At 41.6% G+C, this 26661-nt stretch overlaps 1 protein-coding gene across 2 annotated transcripts; it reads left to right on the top strand.

Annotated features, from left to right (window-relative positions):
- Positions 1 to 5741: 5741 nt before the first annotated feature.
- On the top strand, positions 5742 to 24866 carry KRCC1 (lysine rich coiled-coil 1). 2 transcript variants are annotated; one of them, XM_075193999.1, is made up of 7 exons: positions 5742 to 5986; positions 17469 to 17575; positions 20173 to 20271; positions 20809 to 20995; positions 21230 to 21502; positions 22503 to 22599; positions 23662 to 24866. In XM_075193999.1, the coding sequence occupies exons 1-7, from the start codon at positions 5854 to 5856 to the stop codon at positions 24386 to 24388; spliced, it is 1623 nt and encodes a 540-aa protein (XP_075050100.1). In that variant the 5' UTR covers positions 5742 to 5853; the 3' UTR covers positions 24389 to 24866. The 2 variants fall into 2 exon arrangements, with proteins under 2 accessions (XP_075050100.1, XP_075050099.1); XM_075193998.1 differs by having other exon boundaries at positions 5743 to 5986; positions 22500 to 22599.
- Positions 24867 to 26661: the final 1795 nt, after the last annotated feature.

Genomic DNA, 26661 nt, shown 5'->3' on the forward strand with positions numbered 1-26661 from the left:
CCTGTGCCGCGATCAGTTTTTTTCTATTTACCGGCAACTTAGCGCTGCCGGTGATAGGAGGAAGTGCTGTGCACATGTGCCCGGCACTTCCACTGCAACGGATTCTGTGAACCCGAAGAGGATTCAGCAGAATCCCAGAATCCCAAAGTAAATGACAGGTAACACCATCCTGTGATGGCGTTTCCTGTCTGCGCAATGCAAAGCTTATCAAAGCTTGATGCATTGCAGAACATCGCAGTCCCCATAGATTAATATGAGTGCTATACGGCAGTGGATTCCAAACTTTTTCAGCTCAAGGCACCCTTTCGGTCTCCATAATTTTTTCAAGGCACCCCTAAGCCAAAATAGTTACCAAGTATTCCCCCGCCTTGCTTACCACTGCCCTAGCTGAGGCACCCCTGTGAAATCGCCGAGGCACCCCAGGGAGCTTAGGCACACAGTTTGGGTACCACTGCTATATGGTATTTGCCTAAACAGAGATTTCTGTGAAATCTTCTCCATTAGACAGTTATTGCAGAGCAACTAAACTTAAATCATGCGGAAACAGCTGTTTCCACTTCATCAGCATAACGCATAGACCCCATAGGGTATGAGTGCTAGGGGTAAATTTATTAAACTGCGGGTTTGAAAAAGTGGAGATGTTGCCTATAGCAACTAATCAGATTCTTGCTATCATTTTGTAGAATGTACTAAATAAAGGATAGCTGGGATCTGATTGGTTGCTATAGAAAACATCTCCATTTTTTCAAACCCGCAGTTTAGTAAATATACCCCTTGGAGTTAGAAATAATTTTTCAACTTGCCAAAACCTTGTTGCGCTGTAATGAGCAGACAGATTCAGGTGCCCTAGCTCAACTGTAAATCACAATGTCTAAATAAAGCTTCCCAGTAATTTCTTGCTCTATTTAGCAGGATTTGCTTGCAGCTCTATATGAAGCACATGCATTCCATCTCATTCACTGCTGTACAAATGTTACATACTGCGTGATATGTAATCTTCAGCAGCCAATCATCATTATCACCATTTATTTATATAGCGCCACTAATTCCGCAGCGCTGTACAGAGAACTCATTCACATCAGTCCCTGCCCCATTGGGGCTTACAGTCTTAATTCCCTAACACACACACACAGACAGACAGAGGGAGAGACTAGGGTCAATTTGATAGCAGCCAATTAACCTACTAGTATGTTTTTGGAGTGTGGGAGGAAACCAGAGCACCCGGGGAGAACATACAAACTCAACACAAATAAGACCATGGTTGGGAATTGAACTCATGACCCCAGTGCTGTGAGGCAGAAGTGCTAACCACTGAGCCAACGTGCTGACCATGATCATACTTCCCAACATTTTACTCTCTGGCATCGGGGAAAGGGTGTGTGGCCATAGTAAGATGGGGGCGTGGTCACTCCCCCAGAGGGCTGCCTAGCATTATATTTGAATAAATTCTATATGTTGTGTAAAATATATCCCTGGTAGAAGGGGCGGAGCTACAGAAACTAAGCCCAAAACAGGGAATCCCACCAAAGACAGAAAATACTAATTGAGAACAGACGTCATACTAAGGCCACACGCGGGTCCCTGATATCCTAGAATGCAGACTGTAGCCCTCCTTGTGTTACTGTACAATGCCACCCCACCTGCAGAAGACAGCCAAGATATCAGGACAGCATTGTAGCTGCTGGTATGTGACACGTTAAAGGGAAAAGACAAATGCAGGGTGAGTGGAGGGCAGTTCAGGATCAGAATATGCCAAGCCGGGGAAAGCAGTCGATCAGGACGAAGCCGGATCACCAACAGGATATCATCTGATAGGAACAATGAACCAATTAAAGAGTCTGGAGACGAATCAAGAAAAAAGACAGATCAGGAAGCAGGATCAGGATGCAAATTTTAGTGATGCTGAAAAGGGTGCAGCAGACTTTAACTGAGCCTAGTGGTAACTGAAGCTACAGTGTTGTATCACAGAAGAGGTAACCTACAAAGTGCGATGGATGCGCAGAGCAGAGCACTCACCATGTATACTCTCTGATCTCATGCTGCACCCATATGTGCGGAGAGGCACAAACATCTGGATTGGAATTTAGAACCACTTCTTTCACTACACGATTCCTGAGAATGCGGAAACATAAGAACTGTCATTATTACATGCGGCACACGTGATTCTTCTTTTCTGCACTTCATAAACAACCTCCTAAATGTATTAACCATTGATTTGAGTTGCTGGATCTGGGTATACTACGCACTCTAATGAGTGCACACTCCTTTTCTTGCAGTCCTCCTTACAAGTGGATACTGATTACCGGGACAGGAGGTCAACCCATATTATCAGGTAAGTAATAGACCACTGTCCTTACCTGAAGTACCACGTTTTATCAATGGGTACAAGTTCTACTGATTTATTTCCCTTCCACTATGAATGTACTTTTTCCGCACCTAAACATGAGTACGACCCCTTTGTACCTTTCCATGAAGGTAACTGCTTGAAGCTGCTGGAAAACAACACATCTATATGTACAATTTTCTTTACATTTTCAACATTCAATAATAACGACATATTGAACAATTTTGACGTGTGGGGGCTTCTTTATGGTTTTTCCTTAGGAACTGTAGAATGCAGTGGTCCAAATGTGGCTTTGAGCCTGTTGTGGAACTATAAGTCTCAGCAATCACAAAACCGTACCTACCAGTACAAGTATATTATACAAGCACAACAGACACCATGGGGTAAATGTATCAAGCTGAGAGTTTTCCGGCGGGTTTGAAAAGTGGAGATGTTGCCTATAGCAACCAATTCGATTCTAGTTGTCATTTTATAGAATGTGCTAAATAAATGACAGCTAGAATCTGATTGGTTTTTCAAACCCGCCGGAAAACTCTCAGCTTGATACATTTACCCCCATATATTATATATATGGCGGCTAAGTGGTTAGCACTTCTGCCTCACAGCGCTGGGGTCATGAATTCGATTCCAGATCATGGCCTTATCTGTGTGGAGTTTGTATGTTCTCCCCGTGTTTGCGTGGGTTTCCTTCGGGTGCTCCGGTTTCCTCCCACACTCCAAAAAAAACATACTGGTAGGTTAATTGGCTGCTATCAAAATTGACCCTAGTCTCACTGTGTGTGTCTGTCTATATTAGGGTATTTAGACTGTAAGCTCCAATGGGGCAGGGACTGATGTGAATGAGTTCTCTGTACAGCGCTGCGGAATCAGTGGCGCTATATAAATAAATGATGATGATAAAATGACGGTAATAGAATATTTCACATGCCTGTGGCTTGTCTTCCTTTCCACCATAGTTCATACCTTCCATCGGTGCCGATTTTGGCGGAACAGTCTCAAGCTGAGGATTACAAAATAGAACCATGTACAGTACAGTCTGGAGTATTATTACAAATATGAAAACGCTAAAATTTTCAATAGCAGGTTTCATTTTCTGATGCTGACACACGCCGCTGGCACACTTCTTCATTCAAATATGTATATTATTAATATTAAAGGGGGCATATCTTGTCATTATTAATATCAAGAACATCTAACTACATATGTAACATGTGCACATGGGCAATGTATCAATTCTATGCAGAGATTCGTCTTTACACAGCGCAGATGCACTTATGTGTAACTCTAAATCAGGAACTTCATGTGTTAAAGCAGCCTCAAATTGCATCTATTACTTTATCATTCACAATAACAGGTGTATCAGAACCAGTTTACCCAGAAAGCAGAGACCCATCAAACAAAGCAGTGTTTGTCAAATAAAAACTAAGTGAATATGCCCAGTTAGTACTTACAACACAACCACTACTTCATAATCTAAATAAACACCACATACTTGCAATCATCACACTTGGGAGACCAAGCTGACTAGATTTCTAAGGGAATTATACTCTTGCTCTAACTGGTTCAAAGTTACTTAAAGTATAATCCACCATTCTTCCTTAATAACAGACTAACGTAATACATACTTGCCTACTCTCCCAGAATTCCCGGGAGGCTCCCGAATTTCGGGGAGTCCTCTCGGAAGAGTAGGCAAACCTCCCAGATTTGCCGAAATTCACGGCACTGAATGGCGGGGGCGGGGCTTAATTGTGTCAATAAGCCCCATCCCCACTATTCAATGCAATGAATTTCGGCATTGTATAGTGTGGCGGGGCTATGATCACCATGCTCCCTCCTACCCCGTCACATGACTTCCGGGGGAGAAGTTTTGAGAGTTGGCATGTCTCCCGAGAAGAGCACTGTAAAAATGTAATAATAATAAATAAAAATAAAAGATATATTCAACAAAAAAAAAAAAAAAACATTGTCATGAAGTGGTTAAACATAACGCAGCCATCTATATATATAGAAATCTACAGATAGATGCATAAGTATACAATATTTATATATATATATAGATGGCTGTGCTATGTTTAACCACTTCATGACAAAGGGCCTGACTCATTAAAGTTTTCTTACTCGAGTTTTCTGGACAAAACCATAGTGCAATGTAATGGGTGCGAAATAATGAGGTTATTAATTTGCACATAAGGAAAATACTGTCTCTTTTTTCATGTAGCACACAAATACTTGACAGCTTATTTGTACACTGAAATGTAAAGTTGATCTAGGACATGCCCTACCCCAAATATAAATCTGCACTTTAATTTTACCTCTCCCTTCAATGCAACACGGTTTTGCCTCACATACTTTTCCTCAACTTTCTTTAATGAATTAGGCCCAAAGTATTTTCTTTTTATTTTGTTGAAATATATATATATATATAAATATGCATACATATATACATCATGAGGGGGCATGACTGGAGGGCGGGAGGGGGCGGGACGAGGATAATCGCGTCATTTTTGTCCCGTCCCCCGCGAAACCGTAATTTGCGTTGCGGGGGGGCGGGGCCAAAATGACGCGATTGGCCTCATCCCGCCCCCCAAAATGGCGTGATTCACAGAGAATCGCGTCAAATGACGCAATTCTCTGTGAGATTGGGATGCGGGAGAAATGCCAGCTTGCCCGGGAGCCCTGGAGACTGACCCGAATTTCGGGAGTCTCCCGGACTTTCCGGGAGAGTTGGCATGTATGATATACATACACACCTATATATATATATACATATACACAGTGCTTTTTTTGTCATAGAACTCACCGGTACTGAGTTCTGGCACCTTCTTTTCGACTGATTTTTTTTTCAAGTTTTAAAAGTAACCTTTGAACATTTGATGTTTGACGTGGACTTGAATCACTCTGTCGAGCGTAGCAGGTCGGCGCAAAATCATTAAAACGGTGCATGCGGGCTGCTTGTGTGTCAAGTCCGACGCATGCGTATTTCATCCGCGCTGGTTGTGATGGCGCTGCTCTGCTTTGTGATTGATCGAGTGCTTACTGCAGGCAAGGCGACCGTTATGTTTCGTTATATAACTGATGTGTGTGTGTACAGTGATTGAGTACATATATATACATCTGTATGTATGTATATATATATATATATATATACACCCTGCCGTATACCCCCTCCCCCTCTCTGACCAATAATCTATATATATTAACACATTATATCTATATTTATTATATAGACATATCTGTCTATAAAATGCATGAATGACTTTTTACTTCTGTTGCGGGCTGTTGCCCTGAAGAAAGATGGCGCGCCCGAGAAGAGGGCAAGTGAAGCCGCCTGAAACTTCCTCCACACGCACTTCCGGTCACAGGCCGAACGGGCCGCCGGGAACAAGTTAAACGGGCTCTGTGACGGAGGTGACGCGTCACTCATGACGTTGCTGTCCACACCCCGGTGCGGTCAGTCCCTTCGGAGGGTGGGGGAAGTGGGAGAGAGAGCAGAGCTCAGTGCCTGAAACATGGCGTCGGAGGGTGCGATGATCATCCCGCAGCTAGTGGAGAGTATAACACAGAGCAGCAGCCCCTGTAGCGTGCCCATGGCGGGGGGTGACATTAGTAGTAGTGCCCACACCACCATCCCCTGCCTGACAGGTGAGTGTGAGTGAGCCCCGCCTGGGACAGGCCCAGCCTGCACACACAGGCCCCGGGGAGGGGCACAGGCCCTGTCTATCCTATATACTGTCCTTATACTGGGAGTCTGAGTCTCCCACCTCTGTAGTGAGATCCCTGCTGGGGAACTACAAGTCCCAGAGTGTCAGGGCATCCAGGGACGTGCAGCTTCCTCAGCAGGTAGAAAACCCACAGGTTGCCTCAATCTGATTAAACCTCTGACAGTCCCCATAGCCCCCCAATAATTATATCCTGGGGATTGGACATTTACTCCATAGTCCCCTCTACCTTCCCTGGGAATAATTATGGCCTCATTAATGTATGTTATGGGAGTAGGATTAACTGCACAGTGTATGTTATGGGAATAGTGTTCTTTCTCAGTCCCTTGTATTCATGGTATATATGTGCATAAGATATTTATTTTTTCCAATTACCCTGTTTGCTTTATGCCACTGGGATCCCCACTGGTTAATATTGTCTTGAGTTTATTCATAATATAGGCATATACAAAGCAGGCTCCACTGATATCACTGGAAAATAGTTATAGCATAAATCCATGATCTTCATATACGCAGAGTATGGAAATGACAGATACTCCGTTTCCACCAGGTATTGAGGAAGAAAGTGGAAGTCCTTGTAATTTGGATAATCGCTGGATTTGTATCCCCTTGTTATTAGATTTGGGAGTTCATTGGGTGTGTCTTTAAGGCACTTCAGAGTCCTCTGGACTTTATATAGAGTTTGCATCATAATCTCTTTTTCATTTATGATGTAATTAGTGAGCCCCCCTTATCCTAGCTCTTAATTATATGCTTTGGGAGTGGAGAGTCTTATAATGTCTATATATGGTATTCTAAACACAGCTCCTCCCCTTCCAGTGTTTCACCTAAATATACCAAATTATTTTTCTTTATACAAAGGAAATATTTGCTGATGATCCATTACCTGACATGACACACCACCTTGTATATAGGAACAGGCTTTACTTGTATTCTTATTTTAGTAATGGGCCTGATGTTGGGTATTTAGATGTTTGTAAACACTTCTGCTTTCGACTGAGTGCCTTGGCCATTAGTGTGGTCGGCAGATGTCTGCGCTCGTAGTGACCGCAGTCGCTGACTAACTGCATTTTCAGCCAGAGCAATTGAAATCCAGATGAATTTCTATAGTTCTCGGCTGTAATTGGTGGTCATTGGAGCCCCATCGCCTGCGAGCTATTTTAGTCTACACCAGCCAGCTTGACACTTCTAAACAAGTGAAGATAACCGCTTTGACTTGACTGTATTTTTTTGTTTTTGTTTTTTCATTAGAAGCTGCTGTATTTTTTTTTTTTTTTGGGGGGGGGGGGGGGGTGCAACTTTAATTTTCCCAAGTGCTACTTTAAACTATTATACCACATGTACTCTCATAGGTTATTGATCTGTATTTGAGCGCTCCTGTCATGATGTAGATTAGTGTTGAAGATTGTTACTTCCACCCTTAATGTACTACCCTCTGTGTTCTGTTTAAGGAAAAAAGTAGGTTTTTGATATTTTTAGGTCAAAGGAAATATACAACTTCCACCAATAAACGTTCCACATTGTACTGTATGGTACACTTCCTTGTGTGTTGACATATACAGTTCTAGACAGATTTTTTTTCAAAAAATAAGGAGCCAGAGTCAAATGTTAACGCTCATCAATTTTGTAATATGAAAAATGTGAATCGTGCACATAAACATAATTAGTGGGACTTTGCACATTGGCACGTGTCTATGCAATATACATGAATTGCACAGCATACTCATATAGGATATCACACTTAAAGAAGAACTCTATCTAAAAAAACATAAAATTATGCATTGGATGGAGTTAATAAAAAAATAAAGTTAAGGTATAAGCGAGAGCTTTACTTACGTGGGATGTGCCATTTGCTTGATCCACAATGGTTCCCACAATCTTTAACAATTCAGTGCTGCTCTGCTCCTGATTTAAACAGGAATTGATTTTAATCTAAGCCTTGCCTCAGTGTACTTCTCCGTGCATGCCAAGGGGACGTTCACGGGTCAGGGGTAATAGAATAGAGCAGTGGTGGACTGTAGAAGGCTTTGGGGAAACCTTGCAGATTGAAAAGAAAAGGTTCATCCCAGGTAATTAAACTTGTTGACTTCCAGCCAATAATATTTTACATTTATTTTGTTCTTTAACAGTTGTAACATAGTTGATGAGGTCGAAAAAAGACACCAGACCATCAAGTTCAACCTATTTTGGATCTCCTGCGATCCTGCACTTATATTTGAAATTGATCCAGAGTAAGCAACTGCCAATCTGTTTCAATTGTGAAAATCCCCCCAGACTCAATATTGCAGTCCTATATTTACCCTATATCCACTACTATCCTTCATTTTAATTAATGGTCGTATCCCTGGATACACTTTTCTGCTAAAAATTTGTCTAACCCTTTCTTAAACATATCTATTGAATCTGCCATCACAACCTTCCCTGGCATTGAATTCCATATCTTGACTGCCCTTACTGTAAAGAACCCCTTCCTTTGCTGGTTTGGAAACTTCCTCTCCTCTAACCTTAGGGGGTGACCGCGTGTCCTGTGTATAGTCCTTGGGGTAAAAAGTTCCCATGAAAGTTCTCTGTATTGACCCTTAATGTATTTGTACATAGTAATCATATCTCCCCTTAAACGCCTCTTTTCTTTCCTCATAACTTAATGACTCTATACCTTTTATCAATCTTGTCGACCTTCTCTGAACCCTTTCTAGTTCCAGAATCTTTTTTTTTTTATGGAGTTTTGCCCAGAATTGTACTGCATATTCAAGATGAGGTCTTACCAACGATTTATACAGTGGCAAAATTACACTATCTTCCCTTGCATCTATGCCCCTTTTTATTCATGCCAATACTTTGTTTGCCCTTGCAGCTGCTGCTTGACGTTGAGCACTATTGCTAAGTCTACTGTCTACGAGCACTCCCAAATCCTTTTCCATTATAGATTTGAATTAATTCCATTTAATTTATAGATTGCGTTCTTGTTTTTGATCCCTAAATGCATAATCTTACATTTATCTATGTTAAACATCATATTCCATTTTTCATTTGGCCGCCCAATCCTCCAGTTTATTTAAGTCCCTCTGTAGAGAAGCTACATCTTGCCAGCATTTAGATCAAAGCAGATGATATTGTACACAACTCCAAACCAGTTTACACCCACTACACAAAGTACAAGCCCCACTTTCCTCTCCATTGTATCGCACAGCGTTCTATAAGCCTGTTCTTTTCCTGCGGAAAGAGCTGCAATGCAGGGATTATGTTTATAATGCCATTGGTGTGTCTGGCACATATGTAGGTTAGGCTCTGTATGCATTAGTAGCTCTTTATGGTAGAAATCCGTTTTAACGATTCCCGACCAATGTGCTCCAGTATGAGCCATCATAGGCAGTGGTCCTGTCGCCAGAGGGCATTGTTTAATGTGACTGGGATTGGTCCAACCCTGGATATATTCACATGAATACATCCCATATTCATCTGATTGGGAGAATCTAATCTACTTCCACATTTTCGGAACAGGTATGTAGACCATGTAATGATGGTCTCAGCATACAGTGCTTTTTATGTAATATGTACTCATCATATTCTTTGCTCAGAGAACTTAATGCATAAGAACAGATGCTTGATTCCCTTATATTGATCATTTCTGAAAGGTATTTCACATAAACTACCTAATTCCCAATTTTGAGCACATAGGTTAGCTGTATATTGAATGGGAATTGTCATTAGACTTTGGGATAACAGGTCAGCTGTGTATGCACCATATCCCCTGTTCGAATAACTTAGATCATCACACTACTCTGTCGTAAACTGGAGACCTTTAAGACTACGTCAGTGTAAGCAGCGTTTTTTCGGAACACGTTTGACACTTCAGATATGCTCCCAAATTTCCTCTCCATTTACTTAAAGCCAGTGTTTTTTATTTTTTGGTAAAGTCCAAGGACAGTACAGTCTCCTCTTCTATGCTCTTGTATGCTGTAATGTGAAATAAAAGCACTTGAACTTTGTTGTATATTAACCGTATTGGAAGCCCAGAAGGCCTCCGCTACCCTGGAGAGGCAGAAGGTGAGCTGCGGCTTGTTTACAGTCTGGGATATGGGTAGTTACTGGGAGGGAGAGCAGTATGACAATGAGACATGGGTGGATTAGTGACTGACAGTGTAACTACAAGTGGCAGGTTACCGCTGCGTGAGATGGGGAACGTCATGCCAGTTTGAATGCTCTATGGGACTTCCATGTGAAAGAACTGTGGCGCACGTATTGCAGTCGTACTAGCTGCTATATAGTGAACTAAGGGTTTCTCCAGAGGGGGCCATCTTCTTTTTTAAAAATGTTATTTTATTAAAAGTTTGAATCTTGTCCACAATGTCTGGCTTGTGTAAGAATGTGACTACACCACGGATTCTTTGATAGATCACATGATTGGTTACCTATTTGACCCCCTGTTCTATAGGACAGATCACAGCTGTTCATAGTCATGTGACCCCTGTTCTATAGGACAGATCACAGCTGTTCATAGTCATGTGATTTGCGTGTTGTCATGTGACCAAAATAAGGCGGCAGACAACGTGGAAAAATGTTTTATATATATAAATTATAGAAGCACTAGTATGGACGGCATACATTTAAGTGATCAGTCCTACTCCTCAAAGGTAAAAGTTCAGGATAGGGGCATGTGTCTTATGCACAAACTCTACTTTGGTCATTGGAGTACTCCACTCACCTTAATATCACTGACTAGAATAGTAATAAAATAGGAGCTGACAGTCCTAGTGTAGTGTTCTGAAAAATTGTCCAAGGCCAATTAGGAATGGTGGCATAGGCAAACCGAGGGGGGTTTCCTAGTGCCTGGAAACCCCCCTCCAAGCCTGGGGCACTGTATAATTGAGGTGGCTGGACCCTGCTCCGCTTCACACGGCTCTGCTTTAAAAGGGGGGAGAGCTGTGTGCACCTAACAGTAGTGCACGCAGCATTGCCCATGTATATTATGGGGCTAGGAAGAGTTGGAGAGCAGCCAAGCACTGTCTAAAGTTATAGCCACTCCCCCATGCATGCTGGCCACGCCCACTGGCGACGTGGTGTGGAAACCTCCCTCTGCAAATCCTGCGTTTGCCCCTGGGTGGATACTCTGGAGCGAAGTGCCTGCTCTAAGTTCAGGTTTCTTTTGTTTTCTAACAATGCTCTGGAGCGGAGCAGAAATCAGAGTGGAGCTGAGCTTGTTTAGGTTTTGGGGTGTTGCTAAAAGCCAATAGAAAGGTTTCAAACCTAGAGCACTGGTCTACACTAGCAACGGTCTTCAATGTTACAATTGCAACAAACAGGATTACCTCTTATTTTATCATACTCTATGCTATGGCAGGGGCTGGTCTTTGTATTCTGGTGTATGGCAGATGTCAGTTTATCATTAGGTACTGGCATGTCTACATTCTGCAAGTTTCCGTATGTGTGCGAGTATTGAGGGATGTGGAAGGAGATAGTTTAAGGTTGAAGGACCGCTGTGTATGACAAGTTAGTGTGCATGAAAAGTCTGTGTATTTTGAAACCTCAGATGAGTGGGATAGAAGGTTAAGTTAGTGTCCATAATCCTATATATAGTGAAATAAGACCTCAGGAAAAGTCTGATGGTAGACAGTAGCGAGAGACAGCAGGGCAGTTGTGATTGTTTAATGAAAGCTCAGTATGATAAAGGGTACATCAGAATAACAGAGGTAAGGAATCCAAGAGTGAGGTTTGGAGGGTTAATAATACAAGTGACGCAAGATTAGTAAAATGTGCTTTGTAGGAGTAGCATAGGTTTAGAAGAGCGATTTCTACAGAGATGAAAGTTTTCAGTAAGAAGATCAAGGGATATAAAGAGGCAGTAGATGTTTTAAATAACAAGTGGGTGTTCCAGACAATAGGGGTGATAAGGGAATTATAGCTCTGAGACGCAGTGGTATACAACCTGTCCATACCAGTAGGACTAATGACAGCCTTGATAAGGCTCTGGTTCCATCATTTTACCTCCACAGCTTGGTATCTATTTTCTAGTTTGGGGACACTAGATAGGACAAGAGAAATATGGGGTCCCAAGCAGTGTACCTGAACCTCAGGGATTCCAGAAGTGTTATCATGGTGTAGGTGGGAGTGATTAGCTAAAGAATGGAACAGACTTAGTGTGAGACTTGAGTTATGTCAGAGCATAGGTGATATAAAGGGAACGACTATAAACTATAGTATGATAAGTGTCATATGGGACATTTAGGTGGCAGTAGGTGTCCAAGGCCATATCATGGTCTTTCTTTTGTACTGTGGGGGTCTTTTTTTTAATGAAAACTGTTCCACAGAACAGGTCACGCTCTTAGCTGCTTAGAAGATTATGTAATTTTTCTAGTACAGTTTAGAAAATGAAAACAAACATCTGGTTGGTTGCTATAGGCAACCCTACCTTTTCTGAACAGTTATGTCTAATGGTCTTCCCATATGCCCACTGTGCTTTTAAAGTTCATGGTTTGTACTACATTACTCATTCAGTGTCTGTACAGTGTATAAAGATTTGTGTAGTATCCATTCAAAAATTCAATTGAATTGTTGATTATTGGTCAGAAAAAATGTATTCTCATTCATCAGGTGCTTAAAAAAATAAAATAAACCCTTTAATGTGAAATGTGCCTGATCTGATTTTCACATTGGTGCTATGTTTTATTAAAATAGACAGCGCACAGACACAAGTGGGGAGGGATCATTGACCACCACCAAGAGAACGCGTGGCTCTCTGTGTCCAAACTCTTCTCCTCCTGTGCCCTTTTGTTGTATTTAGAATGTAAAACGCCCGTGCGTCGAAACCATCACAGATTGTGGGTTTACAGTAGTCGGTATTGTCTTATTACATGCTGCAGACTTAAAGTTTAGTTATAAACGATTTATACATGTAGTAGATATCTTCTGGCCATATGTTAGCTCCTGGAATGATCAGAGACAGGTTTTATAATCTCGGTGCATCAGGTACACCAATATGTATAACAATTAACTTCATTTCCAACCTAACATGCAGTATAAAAGTCACAGGTTTTTTTTAATTAACATAGCTCAAAGGTACAACTTTATTCTTGTACCTGCTTAGAGTGGGTTAGACAATGAGAGTAAAGGTCTGGTTGCTGATATTTAGTGCAGATTTGCACATTTGACCAAGGTTCGTATATCTCACTGAGGACAATTCCACATTTGCAGGTGCCAGTGAATGTGTCGGCATCTCGGGACACAAATGGCCCTTTGGCAGGATCCTAGTCCAAAGAAACACGTGTGGTACCATTGGGAGCTGGATATGATGTAATTGGGGGTTTGTCCGGGACAGAAAGTATCCGGCAAAAAGGAGAGCGAGCAGGCAGAGAGGTCAGATACAGTCCCTGAGGAGAGGACAAAGTTCTCTGCCTTGATCTATCGAAATTGCGTATTCATAACCTGAATGCCTAGTTCAGGCCTGGACACCTGTGGCCCTCCAGGTGTTGTGAAACTATAAGCCCCAACATGCATTACAAGACAATAGTCAAGCAATAGCTGGCAGGTTTGCCTGGACGTGTAGTTCACAACACCGGGAGAGATTTTTCGGGTCTGGTCTAGATAAATCCAACCTTCTTAACATGATGAAACTCGCCACAATCATCTGGGTGGATTTCTACTTTAAAAAAAGGTGTTTCTTTAAAGTGTTAAAATACCCACCCGTTCCCTAAAAATCTTATCTATAATAGAAAATCATATTTCCACAGAACCCCATTTGTGTCCCCCAACCTGAGCTTGCCCTACGTCTTTGTCCATTTCTAAACAAGAAGCTAAGGGTGTTACCGAGTCGCTTGCCACAGTCACCCGACACGTCCTGCTGACTGAATCTCCAGTTTGGGTCTAGTCCTCCGGAGCCCTCTGTCTGTCCTGACAACCACCATGATCAGGCAACTGCTATTCGATTACATAGACCAGGAGCAGTGTGATTACATCTTTATGTGTATTTACTCCCTGTAGCATACTGTAACCGATTGCAGCAAGTATTCTGCAGTGAGACGTAAATCAAATCCCTATATCCTTTTTGTTACATAAAATAGACTAGTCTTCTCTTGCCATTTGTTAAATGTGTATAACGTTTCTTTGGTGTAGATACTATCATATACCTAGACTGAGCCTTCCGTACAATCAGTTCCAATCATTGACGACAATATATATATGGAAAAACAGGTGACTGTAACGTGCACTAGCCAATCAAAACAATGGCAAGTATGTTATTGCTGTGGGTTACCTAGGCACCAGTTTGTCTGAATGTCCCCATTGTTATGAAATGGTTTGTCATAGAACTAGATACATAGGATTCTGTGGTTTCCTCACTGGACCCGTGTGTACCATCACCTGTGTGTGGGATTCTAAACCTTCCAAGTGGTGACCTTGGAATCTCATTCTGTATTTGTGTTCATGTTGTCACACTGGCATCGAGGTTGAAATAACTATCTTATTCACACGCCCATTGGTTTCACCGGAAACATTTACTATTATTTGAGAGCTTGTAAAATGATGTAAATAGTATGTGTGTACACTATATGCTATGTGAAGCTGTCACTGTGCACATTCCATGGAGCAAGTATAATCTATATGGCCGAGTAATAAAAGCCTTTGTTGATGTGTAATTACCATTTAAATAATGTGTTTAGGTTTGTGGGAAAAAAAAAAAATAATTCTGTTGAAGATTGCTGGTAAAATGGAATATCACACTTTTTATAGAGTGTACTGCTTGCGTTTTGATTGATTTCCCAACTTGCCTTTTTTCACATTTACTGTACGTAAAGACAAGGAGATTTCTGTAAAACAGAACCGCAACACAAGTAGTAACGCCACCGGGTGCGGTAACAGTAGACTCAATGCTTTTTAGCGTCAGACCCGTTTACGTGCATTAAAAACACATTTAAAAGACACCAATGAGTATGAACCTTTAATATCTGTGATCATCTGCAATAACAGCACTACATGTTATAGGGACATACTCTGTGGTGTGTTCTAAATGGAATGGACAGAGACAGTAGGAAAAGTTTCAGGCGTAGGGATCATTGATCCTTATGACCACGTGTGCGCTTTTCACTGCAGCAATAAAAAAATGGAGCACTGACCAACACGGAAAAATGAGTGCGTTCAAAGTTTCTTTGCTTTGGTCCATGCTCCGGTTACGTTGCCCACCATGTTAGTTAGTTAAACCCAGTCACAATTCTCGGATGCATTAGACTTCAATATGAAATAGTCAGTGGGTCTTACTGGGATAAATCCGGTGGTAGATAAAGAAAAGTTTTACATAAAGCAACTTCAGTGCTGTCCTAGGAATGTACAAAGTCTGATAATGTCGGTGGGAATAGTTTCTGATTCCTATATATTACACCTGACTGTAATAATCATGCATGCTTTACATTTAGTAGCCTCAGTGTGCACAGCGCCATATATCTGTCATTGGGAATAGATCAGCACTTTAAGCTGTAAAGCATTAGAGCAGAATATAATACCTTGCCTGTACGTCAAAATAAAGCCTAAGTATAGGGGAAATATTGTTGGGGGAATATTGTTCTGAAGGTAAGAACAATGCAGCTTCTCTAAGCTCAGTGTATGGCTTATAGATTAACCTGTCCAGTGTTTCAGTGCTGAGGTTTCTTATCTGGGGAGCAATAAAACCATAGTCACGTGGGAGCAAGCAATGTTCATCCACAGACTCACAGCTTGTTATTGAGCTGCACCTGAGACTGCTAATGACCTGCCACACTCTGCATCGTTCCATACGTCAAATCTACTGTGGCTCAGCGAAGGCTGGTGATTCAGACTCGTCTCATTAGTCTACTCTTCAGTGCGGCTCAGTTCACATTTTTTTGTTTAGAATGGGTTATTTTATTTTGGTTTTTTTTTTTACCATTGATAAATTCATCAGAGGTAACTGCTATAGTAAATTGATTGGAAAGTTCTGCAGCAGAACATCTTTGTCATGTCGAGGGCTTTACAACTCCAAACATGAATTCATTTTCCCCTGTCTCAGGGGGACAGTTACATTTATCAGTTGATCTACATCGCTAACGGTTGCAGAAAGCTGTGAAAACAAAGAATTACCAGTGGCTTTACGTGCCTGCCAAATTCTTTTTATTTTATATCCAGTAGAGAAGAGAGGCAGTGGGAGAGCTCTGATTACTATAGTTTCAGCCTAAGTTAATAGGCGTTACCTAATATTTCTAATTCACAAGTAGATGGGTAATAGAAAAAAAAAAGCGATAATAACAATTTTCAAATGAGAGACCAGAGCTAGGAAATGTGCTGCCATTGATTTACTGATGGTTTCAATGTACCCTTTCTAAGCACGCGATCACCCACACATGATGCGTGTACAACCTCCAACCGTGTAAAGCTAGGTTTAATAGGCATTCATTTATTTATGAAAAGAGAGAGTTCTGTTTAGTTGTCTCTTAGAGGAATAAGGTCACTAGAAAATATCCGACAAGTCTTGGGACATTACTAGTATTTTTCCTAGGAGTAACTGCCTGCTTAGTTTCCTATTAAAGAGTAATTTGACTTGACTTATGTCTTAATATAATTGTAAGGCTACCTGTTATTGTACTACAATGACTGACGTTTCTGACCATCGCTGACCCCTAGAAGTCTCTTTAGGCCTCTGCTTCCTAGGGGTACCTTTGTGAATATACGGTGGCTCAGTGGTTAGCACTTCTGCCTCACAGCGCTGGGGTCATGAGTTCAATTCCCGACCATGGCCTTATCTGTGTGGAGTTTGTATGTTCTCCCCGTGTTTGCGTGGGTTTCCTTCGGGTGCTCCGGTTTCCTCCCACACTTCAAAAACATACTAGTAGGTTAATTGGCTGCTATTAAAATTGACCCTAGTCTCTCTGTCTGTCTGTGTGTGTATATTAGGGAATTTAGACTGTAAGCTCCAATGGGGCAGGGACTGATGTGAGTGAGTTCTCTGTACAGCCCTGCGGAATCAGTGGCGCTATATAATTAAATGGTGATGATGATGAATACTTTAAGGATAGGTGACATGAAGCTCTGTCATCCACTTGTACCTGCCACCAATTATAATTCTTTCGCCAATGAGGGCTGTATTCTGAACTAAAATGGACAAATGTGATTAGGTAATTGACCTGTTTATGGCAGTTGACTTGCGTGAATAACGGATACAAAATATTAAGAGCTATGAGGTTTATGCTACACTGGAAGTGACTTACATTTACACAGTATATTGAATTTAAAGGAAAGATCCTTTTTTTTTTTTTTTTTTTTTTTTAAACGTTGCCAATTAATGTCCCAAAATAATGTAAAACATGTTCCCAAACATCTCCGATTCTCACATACATTCAATGAATTAGATCATTGCTATGTTGTCAGTGATCGGTCGCTAATTATTTTACACTTTTGCTCCACAGATATTATTCTGGATGAGAAAACCAAAAAGGAACTTTTTACGGACACCTTCTGCCGGGTGTGTGGGGCAGTCTTACAGTTTGAATCGCACAAAAATGCACATTACGAGGTATCTATGCTCTTTATCATAGTGCTGTTTATGCTGAAGGCCAGTTATCATTTACTTGTTGCTCATACTCCATTATTGAAGGTTGTTGCTGACACTTAATTCAGTCATAGGTAAGACTCGCCGGCATCTGACACCGAGGCTTGACACCAGGTGATCCAACCATGGTCCTCTAGAAAGGAGATTACTTTGAGTGCTTTGTTTAGTGAGCTGTGCTCTGACTTCTCCATTATAGCTCCCAAATAAGACCAAATTGCAATTCCCTGCAGCTTTAAGAACCACTAGTACCTTTGTAAAAGTTCAGGAAGATGTTGAGAGGCCAAATGGCAGACAATAGCTGGAACTTGTGTCCCTGGCTGTAGAACTTTAGAAAGCGAGGTGCTGCGATGCAATTGGGATGTGCAGATCCTTCAGATCTATTGATCTAAGGAAATTTTCTTCTATTTGCATTGTGATTAAAGTTTCAGACTCCAGGCAGAATCTTGCATACACAAATTGATTGAGTTTTCTTAGATTGAGAACTGTTCGAAATCCTCATGTTTTTTTTTTTTTTTACCAGAAAGAGTCTACAGTAGAAGTTGGTGCCTCTCGGACTGGTAGATCCTGGAGTAAATGATCTCTTTCTCCATGAGTGTCTATACACTGCTGCGTACTGCCCTCATTTTCACCAGAGATGATGGGGTCTAGAATTCACATAATACATCTTTTCTAGGTAGCACTCAAACTCTAAAGTGTACCCCATGTTTATAATGTCCCAAACCCAGAGAGCTTGCATCATAACCATCCAGGCTTCCACATACCTTACATGCCACCCACCAAACCTGCTGGAGGTTCATTTTGTTGACCACTAGTCATTGTGAGTTTCTGGGCCGTCTTCCTTCTGTCATACACCAGGCTCTCAGGTTCTGTCACTTACCTCTTTGCTGCCTTTTCAAGTTGTCCCTGCGTTCCTCAGGCTCTGCTGGTTTCAGACCTCTCTGTAAGATGCTGTCCAGTCTGTCTCCATTTCAGATTTCCTCCAAAACCAGTCCATGGGAGCTGCCATCTTGGATATAGTCAGCTGATCCATCTGAGCAACTTGGAGTGCTGTTTTGGCCCAGCTGATTGCAGTCTCCAATCAGAAATCAACAACAACTACAAAAGGAGTTCCTGGAGCCCTTAGCTGTTACCAGTGCAACGTTGTATTTCAGACACCAACCTGGTTCCTAGCAGTTTGCAGTCTTGCTATGTATTTCGCTACAGTCTTGCTATTTATCCAGCTCTGACAGTGCAATCTGCAGTCCGATTCCAGCAATTTGGTTCCATTCCGGTGACAGCAATCCTCTTTCAGCATTCCGGTGACAGCAATCCTCTTTCAGCATTCCGGTGACAGCAATCCTCTTTCAGCATTCCGGTGACAGCAATCCTCTTTCAGTATTCCGGTGACAGCAATCCTCTTCCAGCATTCCGGTGACAGCAATCCTCTTTCAGCATTCCGGTGACAGCAATCCTCTTTCAGCATTCCGGTGACAGCAATCCTCTTCCAGCATTCCGGTGACAGCAATCCTCTTTCAGCATTCCGGTGACAGCAATCCTCTTTCAGCATTCAGGTTACAGCCAGGCCACCCAGCTTTATCCACGTAGTCACCAGTCCAGCTCCTGAGACACAACCCAGTCTGAGTACAGACAGATCCCCAGGCGTGACACCTTTCTTTCCTCTTAAGGAATGAGTGTGATATCCACGTAGCATCTAGCATACAGCTCTCCAGGAAGATAGGTTTTTGCTTCTTTTTAAAATGTTGTATTGTGGAAGAAGCAGAACATGTTCTTCTACAATCAGTGGTAAATTTTGTATTTTGCCTTCTGTGACTTTCTGAATCATGATATCCAAACAGAAAACCACCTTGACAAGGAAGCATAGTTAAGCAATATTTTTGACTCTTGATCTGCCTCCCAATGAAGCAGCCAATGGACTTTCCTGGCCACCACTGTTGAAGCTGCATTCTCCATTCTTTTCTTTTAAATGTCTTTAAACAGATTATTCAGCCAGATTCTGAGTGTCCAGGAGACCAAAGCTATGGCTACTTAGGTTTTAATTACCATCCGTGAGGATATATTAAGCTTTTAGCAAAAATGCTCTATTTTTCTATCCATTGGGTCTCTTAATGGACCTCCAACTTCTAACGGAATTGCAGTTTTTCCCGAAAGACAGGATACCGCAGCGTCAGTCTTGGGTACTGAATCTTATTGGCTGTAGGTTCGTGAAAAGGCTACAAACTATCCAAAATTGCATTGGCACTAATCCAGTTGATCACACTCCTTATGTAGGAGTTCTCTAATCAATTGGGTGTATTATGAACACTGTATACTTGTCTTATTCATCCCCAAAAAAGATATCCTTTCGGGTTTCTGTGACTGGCATATTCTGTATTCCCATAGTCTTCCAGGGTTGTCAGTTTTGTTTCTGTCTCTACTCAGCTGTGGGCTGCTATGCAGTCTGAAGATGAATGGTGTTTCTTAGTGTATTTCTGCTCATTCACCTGTATATAAGTAGAAATTGGAGACACCCTTGAAATCTCCTGAGGTTAACGGATTGTTTTTCTGTGTTGCTATTTTTTCAGGGCAAAAAACATGCTCAAAGAGTGCGTCTGTATTTCCTTAAACAAGAGCTGGAAGAAATGACGTATAAAAAACAGAAAGTGGATCGTGTCGATTTTCATGTAAGTTTTCATTCGTACACCTTATACGTTTTATTTAATAACATGGCATAGAGGTCAATGATGTCCTATAATCCATACCAGATTTCGGCTTATATCAGTCTTGTGTAGACTAATACAAACTAACGTCTTATTGCTTGCTAATAAGTTACTTACATTATAAAAAATCAGTAGCACAGCAATACATTATTCAGTAATTTTTGCCCCATGCTTTTACTTACAGCAGTACCAGAAAATTACAGCAGTGCCAGAAAATAACAGTGAGATTTGTCTAGTTGTTCTGAATATAGAGATTCCTGCTCTTCCTCATATACAGTTTACTACCATTTGTAGAATATTGGACCCACCAACTGTCATTGATAACCTGGGACTAGAGGTGGGGAGGGTCCTTGTATAAGTTCCAGATGTCCCCCTCCCAGACCTCACATTCTCCATCATGGCGTTTATAAATCTGCTGCCAGGCACCACCAGATATGATGTTAGTAGAGTGTTACTATAAGCCATCTTGCCCAATTGAGTATAACTGGTGTCCGCTTTCAGGTGGATCAAGGCCTAGCACAAGACAAAAACAAGTTTTGTAGCCTCTGCAACATGGTGTTCAGCTCCCCAGTGGTGGCCCAATCACATTACTTGGGCAAGATTCACGCCAAGAAGCTAAAACAGATGTCTGGGGAGCAGTTGGTTTCAGAAGTTGATGACCCCTCGTTGGATTCTCAGAAAGAAACAGGTGAGAATGCGTTGGGTGTGGTCAACAGTGCAAAACCCTGCGGTACAGATTGTATGCGTTGTGGCATTTACATGTAACTGGAATAAAAGTCAGAGATGTACCTGTTATTGTGACCCAGCCAATTGACCTGTGCTTGGATCACATTCCCAGTAGATTACATTATTAATAGACTAAATTACAGGGAACACTTGTCTAATAGTGACGTGCCGTTTTTACTTTTCCACTCTCTTCCAGTTGTTCCGCCGGTGTCGGAGCCCAGTCCTGTGGTGCCCCCTCTCTCTGAGAAATGTAACCAGCAGGAAGCGAGTGCCGAGCAGCCCCCCTCCTCCGCTAATAATGAGATTGATCTGAGTGACCCCAACAAGTACTGCAAGCTCTGCTGCGCCTCTTTCAATAATCCGCTGGTGGCTCAGCAGCACTACAATGGGAAAAAACACGCTCGCAACGAGGCACGCCGGAGAATGATGGAGGAGATGGAGGATACGGAGGACGCTATGGACACTGGGGGTATGAAGGAATAAAGCATCGGGTGGGATTTAGAAAAACACTTGTTCATTCCGTTTGTAGGTAACATAATGCACGGATAGTTCAGTGGGTTAAAGCTCATGATATATTTACAGTTTATTCACCTTGTCTGTGTGTTTACTACCAGTTCCCAAATAGGGGTAACAGGTGTTTTTTTTTCTAATATTGCTGCCTGCTCATTAATAGGTGATGTATTGGAGAGACTATATTACGATTGAATCAGAGATGGTTAAGGAAAAAAGTCTGAATAACAAAATACTTCCCCCTCCATTGTCCACCCCGGAAAATCATAAAGTAAAAAGCGGGCACATAATGCTAGTTACTAACTGGGCAGTGCTCTGTCTCTGCTCTGCGTCACAACAGTCCTCAGAGCTTCACACTGTGGTCACAGAGCTCTGCCCAGCACTTAGAGTGCTCGTCGCCTGTCAGCCACTACAGGAGGGGATAGGGGAAGTGTTCTTTACACCTTCTGCAGTCAACTTGTGTTACTGCCAAGGCAACGAGGAAGCTTCTGTCCCACTGGTGAAAGGTCCTATGTAAGTCATCTTCTTGCTCTTTGGTAGATCTGGAGCACAAAGTCTTCTTACCAGAAAAGTTTCATGGTGTCACTTGGCGGTATTAGACCGCTGCATGTTTCCAGTGACAGAATTGAAGTGGTCTCAATCTCCCATAAAGACCCAGCTTTTAATGGGAAATGCTGTTTCGCTGCCTCAACTTGTATGAGAAGGAAATGGCACTAACCATACTATTCAGTCACTTCCGAATGTCACATTTTTTTTCTGGCTGAAAAAGCGCAGTGTTTTAAACCGCCTTTGTGGCCCTATTTTGGCCACCAGTATAATTTTATTATATGATGTGGAGGTGTAATTGTAAATCTTCATACATGTAAATTGCATGTCCCAATTTGCTACTTGTTAGTGCACTTTCTCAGGAACTGATAAGATCCTTTAAGTCTCTAAAATCTCCATTCTGTGTTTAGCAGCGAGCGACGGGATGTACACGTGTCCAATCTGCAACGTTTCCCTTACCTCAATAGAGATGTACAAGTCCCATATGCAAGGGAACAAGCATCAAATCAAGTAAGTGATAAACCTCATGCAAAATACAGAACGTTTCCATCTGCCTGCCAAGCAATGAAGTGTATGTTATATATATATATATATATATATATATATATATATATATATATATATATATATATATATATATATATATATATATATATATATGTGTATGTGTCTGTCTACGTCATTGGCAAGGTTTGTTGCCATCACATCTTCTTGATGCCAGTGGGTAACCAGCCTTACACAACTATATGTAGTACACTGTGATACCATTTATCTCCATGTCTGTAAACACTACAGCTTAATTTATCTAGCGATGCAGATATAGACTTGTAGTTCTGCAGGAGCTGGAGAGCCCCCGTTTTGCCTACCTCTGCTATAGTTCTTTCACATTAGTTTGGTAGAAATGACCAGTAGGGGGTGTAGGAGACTTGAGTCTGACAAGTTAGATGAAGTTTTTATTTGAGATGTCATCTACTCATAGTTATGTTGATTACACTGCAGCTACTTATTCATTAGAAATACATAAAGTTCTCTTTATACAACATGGTGAAAATATAAAAACTTGATTTATACAAATGTTGTTACTTAGAAATGACTCGTATGCTAGCTACTATAACTTACAGAAATTCCTCCTGATACTTCATCATCATCATCAACATTTATATAACGCCAGCGCTTAACAATTGGGGGCAAACACAGGAATTAAACAGTACTGGGTAATACAGACATAGAGCTAAGAGGGTCGTGTTCACAAGCTGACAATACTTGAATTACACCTTCTTCCTAAAATCACCTCTTGAAGCCTCAAAACAAACTATTGCTTCCATTTAGAAGATATGTTGGGAGTAACCAACTTCTGATTTGTAGCAGCCAGCACAGTGATTTAATTAGTTACCCTTTCAGTTTCCTCGTTAACTCCCATTCAAGCTGCCACTACACTATTGTAGTTATACAGAGTGTATAGGAAACTGAGTTGGGACGTGCTGTTCAAAACCTTATTTTGCTGATGATAGTGACTTTTTGCTAAAACACGATCATGAAGCCTCAATATGTGACCTTATTTTCTTTCCTTAGGAGGAACATGGTGGCTAATTTGATGAACACCACAAAGAAGACTTTTGCCTCTTTCGAAGAGGAATTAGAAGATTACATAAAAGTCCAGAGGGCAAGAGGTCTAGAACCTAAAACTATGTTACGTCAAGATCGGGATCACTATGACAGCGGTGAGGAAACCGACCCCGTTCCTGCGCCAGTTCATCCAAAAGCTAATCCTTACAAGTATTATCCTCATCATCCCATGTCCTACCCGGTATATCATTCACCTCATCCAGCAGATCCCAGAGTGGCTGGCTGGGAAAAAGGTTGCTGGCCACAAAAGCCAACGATGAGGATACCCGGCAAAACCGGCCCACACAGAAAACGTCCTCCTTCCAGCCCAGACTCCAGCGACTATTCCTCCTCCTCAGATGAAAGCAGCGACTCTTACAAGAAGGAGAGACGGCACCGAAGAGAACACCGAAACAAAGAGAGCAGATATCACAGCAAAACGAGAAGAGAAAACGAGAGTAGCGAGTGGAAGAAGAGGAAAATCGAGGAGGCCAACTCAGGAAAAGACAACAGCGATAGGGAAAAGAGAGCGGAAGAGAGTCCAGTGGACAAATCCAAACACCGGAAAGACAAGAAGAAGAAAGAGGAGCAGCCCATAGACAAAGACGGCAAAAAACACAAAAAGACGAGAAAACCAGAGGACCAAAGAACAGAAGAAGAGCTGTTGTGGGATGAATCCATACTGGGGTTCTGAAAACAACTAGAACTAATAAAGGTTACTGAATAAAATGATATATATATATAAATCGTGAGCCCAGGAACTTGAGACAGGAGGATGTGTATCACCTAGAAGGTCACTTCCCTAACTGAACGAGTCCAGTGAGAGGAAGTAGTCGGTGTATTTTGCAGGTTTTTGTCTCCCATAGAGTACTGTCTAATTTATTTTTAATTCTTTGTTTAACATGAGTTGTCCTACTTTGAGGACCTCTTTTGTCCCCAACAAACTGATATTTTCCTTCTACTACACCTTACACTTTGTTTTGACTCAAACCTATCTGCTGCTACACAAAGGATTTATACATTTGTGATGTTCTTATGAGTACATGAGCGACTTTTTCTATCAGTAAAAAGAGCCATCTAAAATTTGATTTTGGTCACATTATGTTTTTTTTTTTTTTGGTACAATTATGTATTCTTTTGTCATGAGTGATGATGTTAAGTTTGAACAGCTTTCAATCCATGTCTAACTTTTACTTTCAATATAGTCTGTTTACACTCATTGTTTTTGATCCCTGTGAAACATGAAGTTACTTTTAGTTATAAAATTACTTACTGGAAAAATATCTTAACGGGTAATTTACCAAAATGATTAAAAACAAAATAATGTTTTAAAGTAGTCCCTCCTCTTCCGTATGTGGAGTTTGGTTTCTAAGGGATGACAGTTTTGTTTTGGCTACTTTCAGTTCATCTTCAAGGATTAATCTCGCACCATTGAAAGTATTATATTAAAGTTTTAACTCAAAAGAGATATATATACCGATCAGCCATGACATTAAAACCCCCCTGCCTAATATTGTGTAGGTCTCCCTTGTGCCGCCAAAACAGCTCTGACCCATCGAGGCATGGCCTCCACAAGACCTGTGAAGGTGTCTGGCACCAAGACGTTAAAGGATCGTCTGCTAAGTCCTATAACTTGCGAGGTGAGACCTCCATGGTTCTGACTTGTTTTTCCAGCTCAGCCCACAGATGCCCGATCAGATTTGAGATCTGGGGAATTTGGAAGCCAAATCAACACCTTGAGCTCTTTGTTATGTTCCTCAAACCATTCCTGAACAACTTTTGCAGTGTGTCAGGGAGCATTATCCTGCTGAAAGCGGACACTGCCATCAGGGAATAACGTCATGAAGAGTATACTTGGTCTGCATCAATGTTTAGGTAGGTGATACGTGTCAAAGTATTATCCACATAAATGCCAGGACCCAAGGTTTCCCAGCAGAACATTAGCCAGAGCATCACATTGACGACTTCCCATAGTGCACCCTGGTGCCATCTCTTCCCCGGGTAAATGGTGCACTCGCACCCAGCTGTCCACGTGATGTAAAAGAAAATTTGATTAATCAGACAAGTCCACCATCTTCCATTATTCCATGGTCCAGATATGGCGCTCAGATGCCCATTGTAGGTGCTTTCGACGGTGGACAGGGGTCAGCATGGGCACTCTGACCAATCTGCAGCTACTTAGCCCCATACACAGCAAGCTGTGATGCACTGTGTGTTCCTATCTATCATAGCCAGCATTAACTTTTTCAGCAATTTGTGTTACAGTAACTCTTTGTGGGTTTGGACCAGACGGGGAGTCTTTGCGACCAAAGCGCATCAATGGGCCTTGGGTGCCTATGTCCCTGTTGTCGGTTCATCAGTCCTTCCTTGAATCACTTTTGGTAGGTACTTACCACTGCATACCAGGAACACCTCACAAGACCTGCCGTTTTGGAGATGCTCTGACCCAGTCATTAGCCATCACAATTTGGCAATTGTCAAAGTCGCTCAGATCCTTACGCTTGCCAATTTTTCCTGCTTACAACACATCAACTTCAAGAACTGACTGTTCACTTGCTGCCTGATATATCCCACCACTTGACAGGTGCCATTGTAACAAGAAAATCAACGTTATTCACTTCATTTGTCAGTGGTCTTAGTGTTGTGGCTGATCAGTGTATAACATGTTTACAATAATTATTTCCTCTATTTCAAAGCAAATTTATGTGACAATTTGTCGGTTAACCTAGGAATTGCTCATTCTCCAAGCTCAACAAGCTGGTACTCCAGACATAAGAAGCTGGAGAAGTTTGAACATGCAAAGACAGAAGCCTCATCACTTTGTATTCTTTCACATTTCCCCAGGACTATACACGGAGCAGGATCTGATGTCAAGCTACAGAAGCTGTGGATCTCCAGCCCATGTTTTTACTAGTTGGGGGAGGGGATTTTTAAACAAAATTTATTATTTTCCTGCTATTGTCCTTT

The sequence above is a fragment of the Mixophyes fleayi genome, chromosome 1 (genome assembly GCF_038048845.1).
Source record: "Mixophyes fleayi isolate aMixFle1 chromosome 1, aMixFle1.hap1, whole genome shotgun sequence".
NCBI lineage: Eukaryota > Metazoa > Chordata > Amphibia > Anura > Limnodynastidae > Mixophyes > Mixophyes fleayi.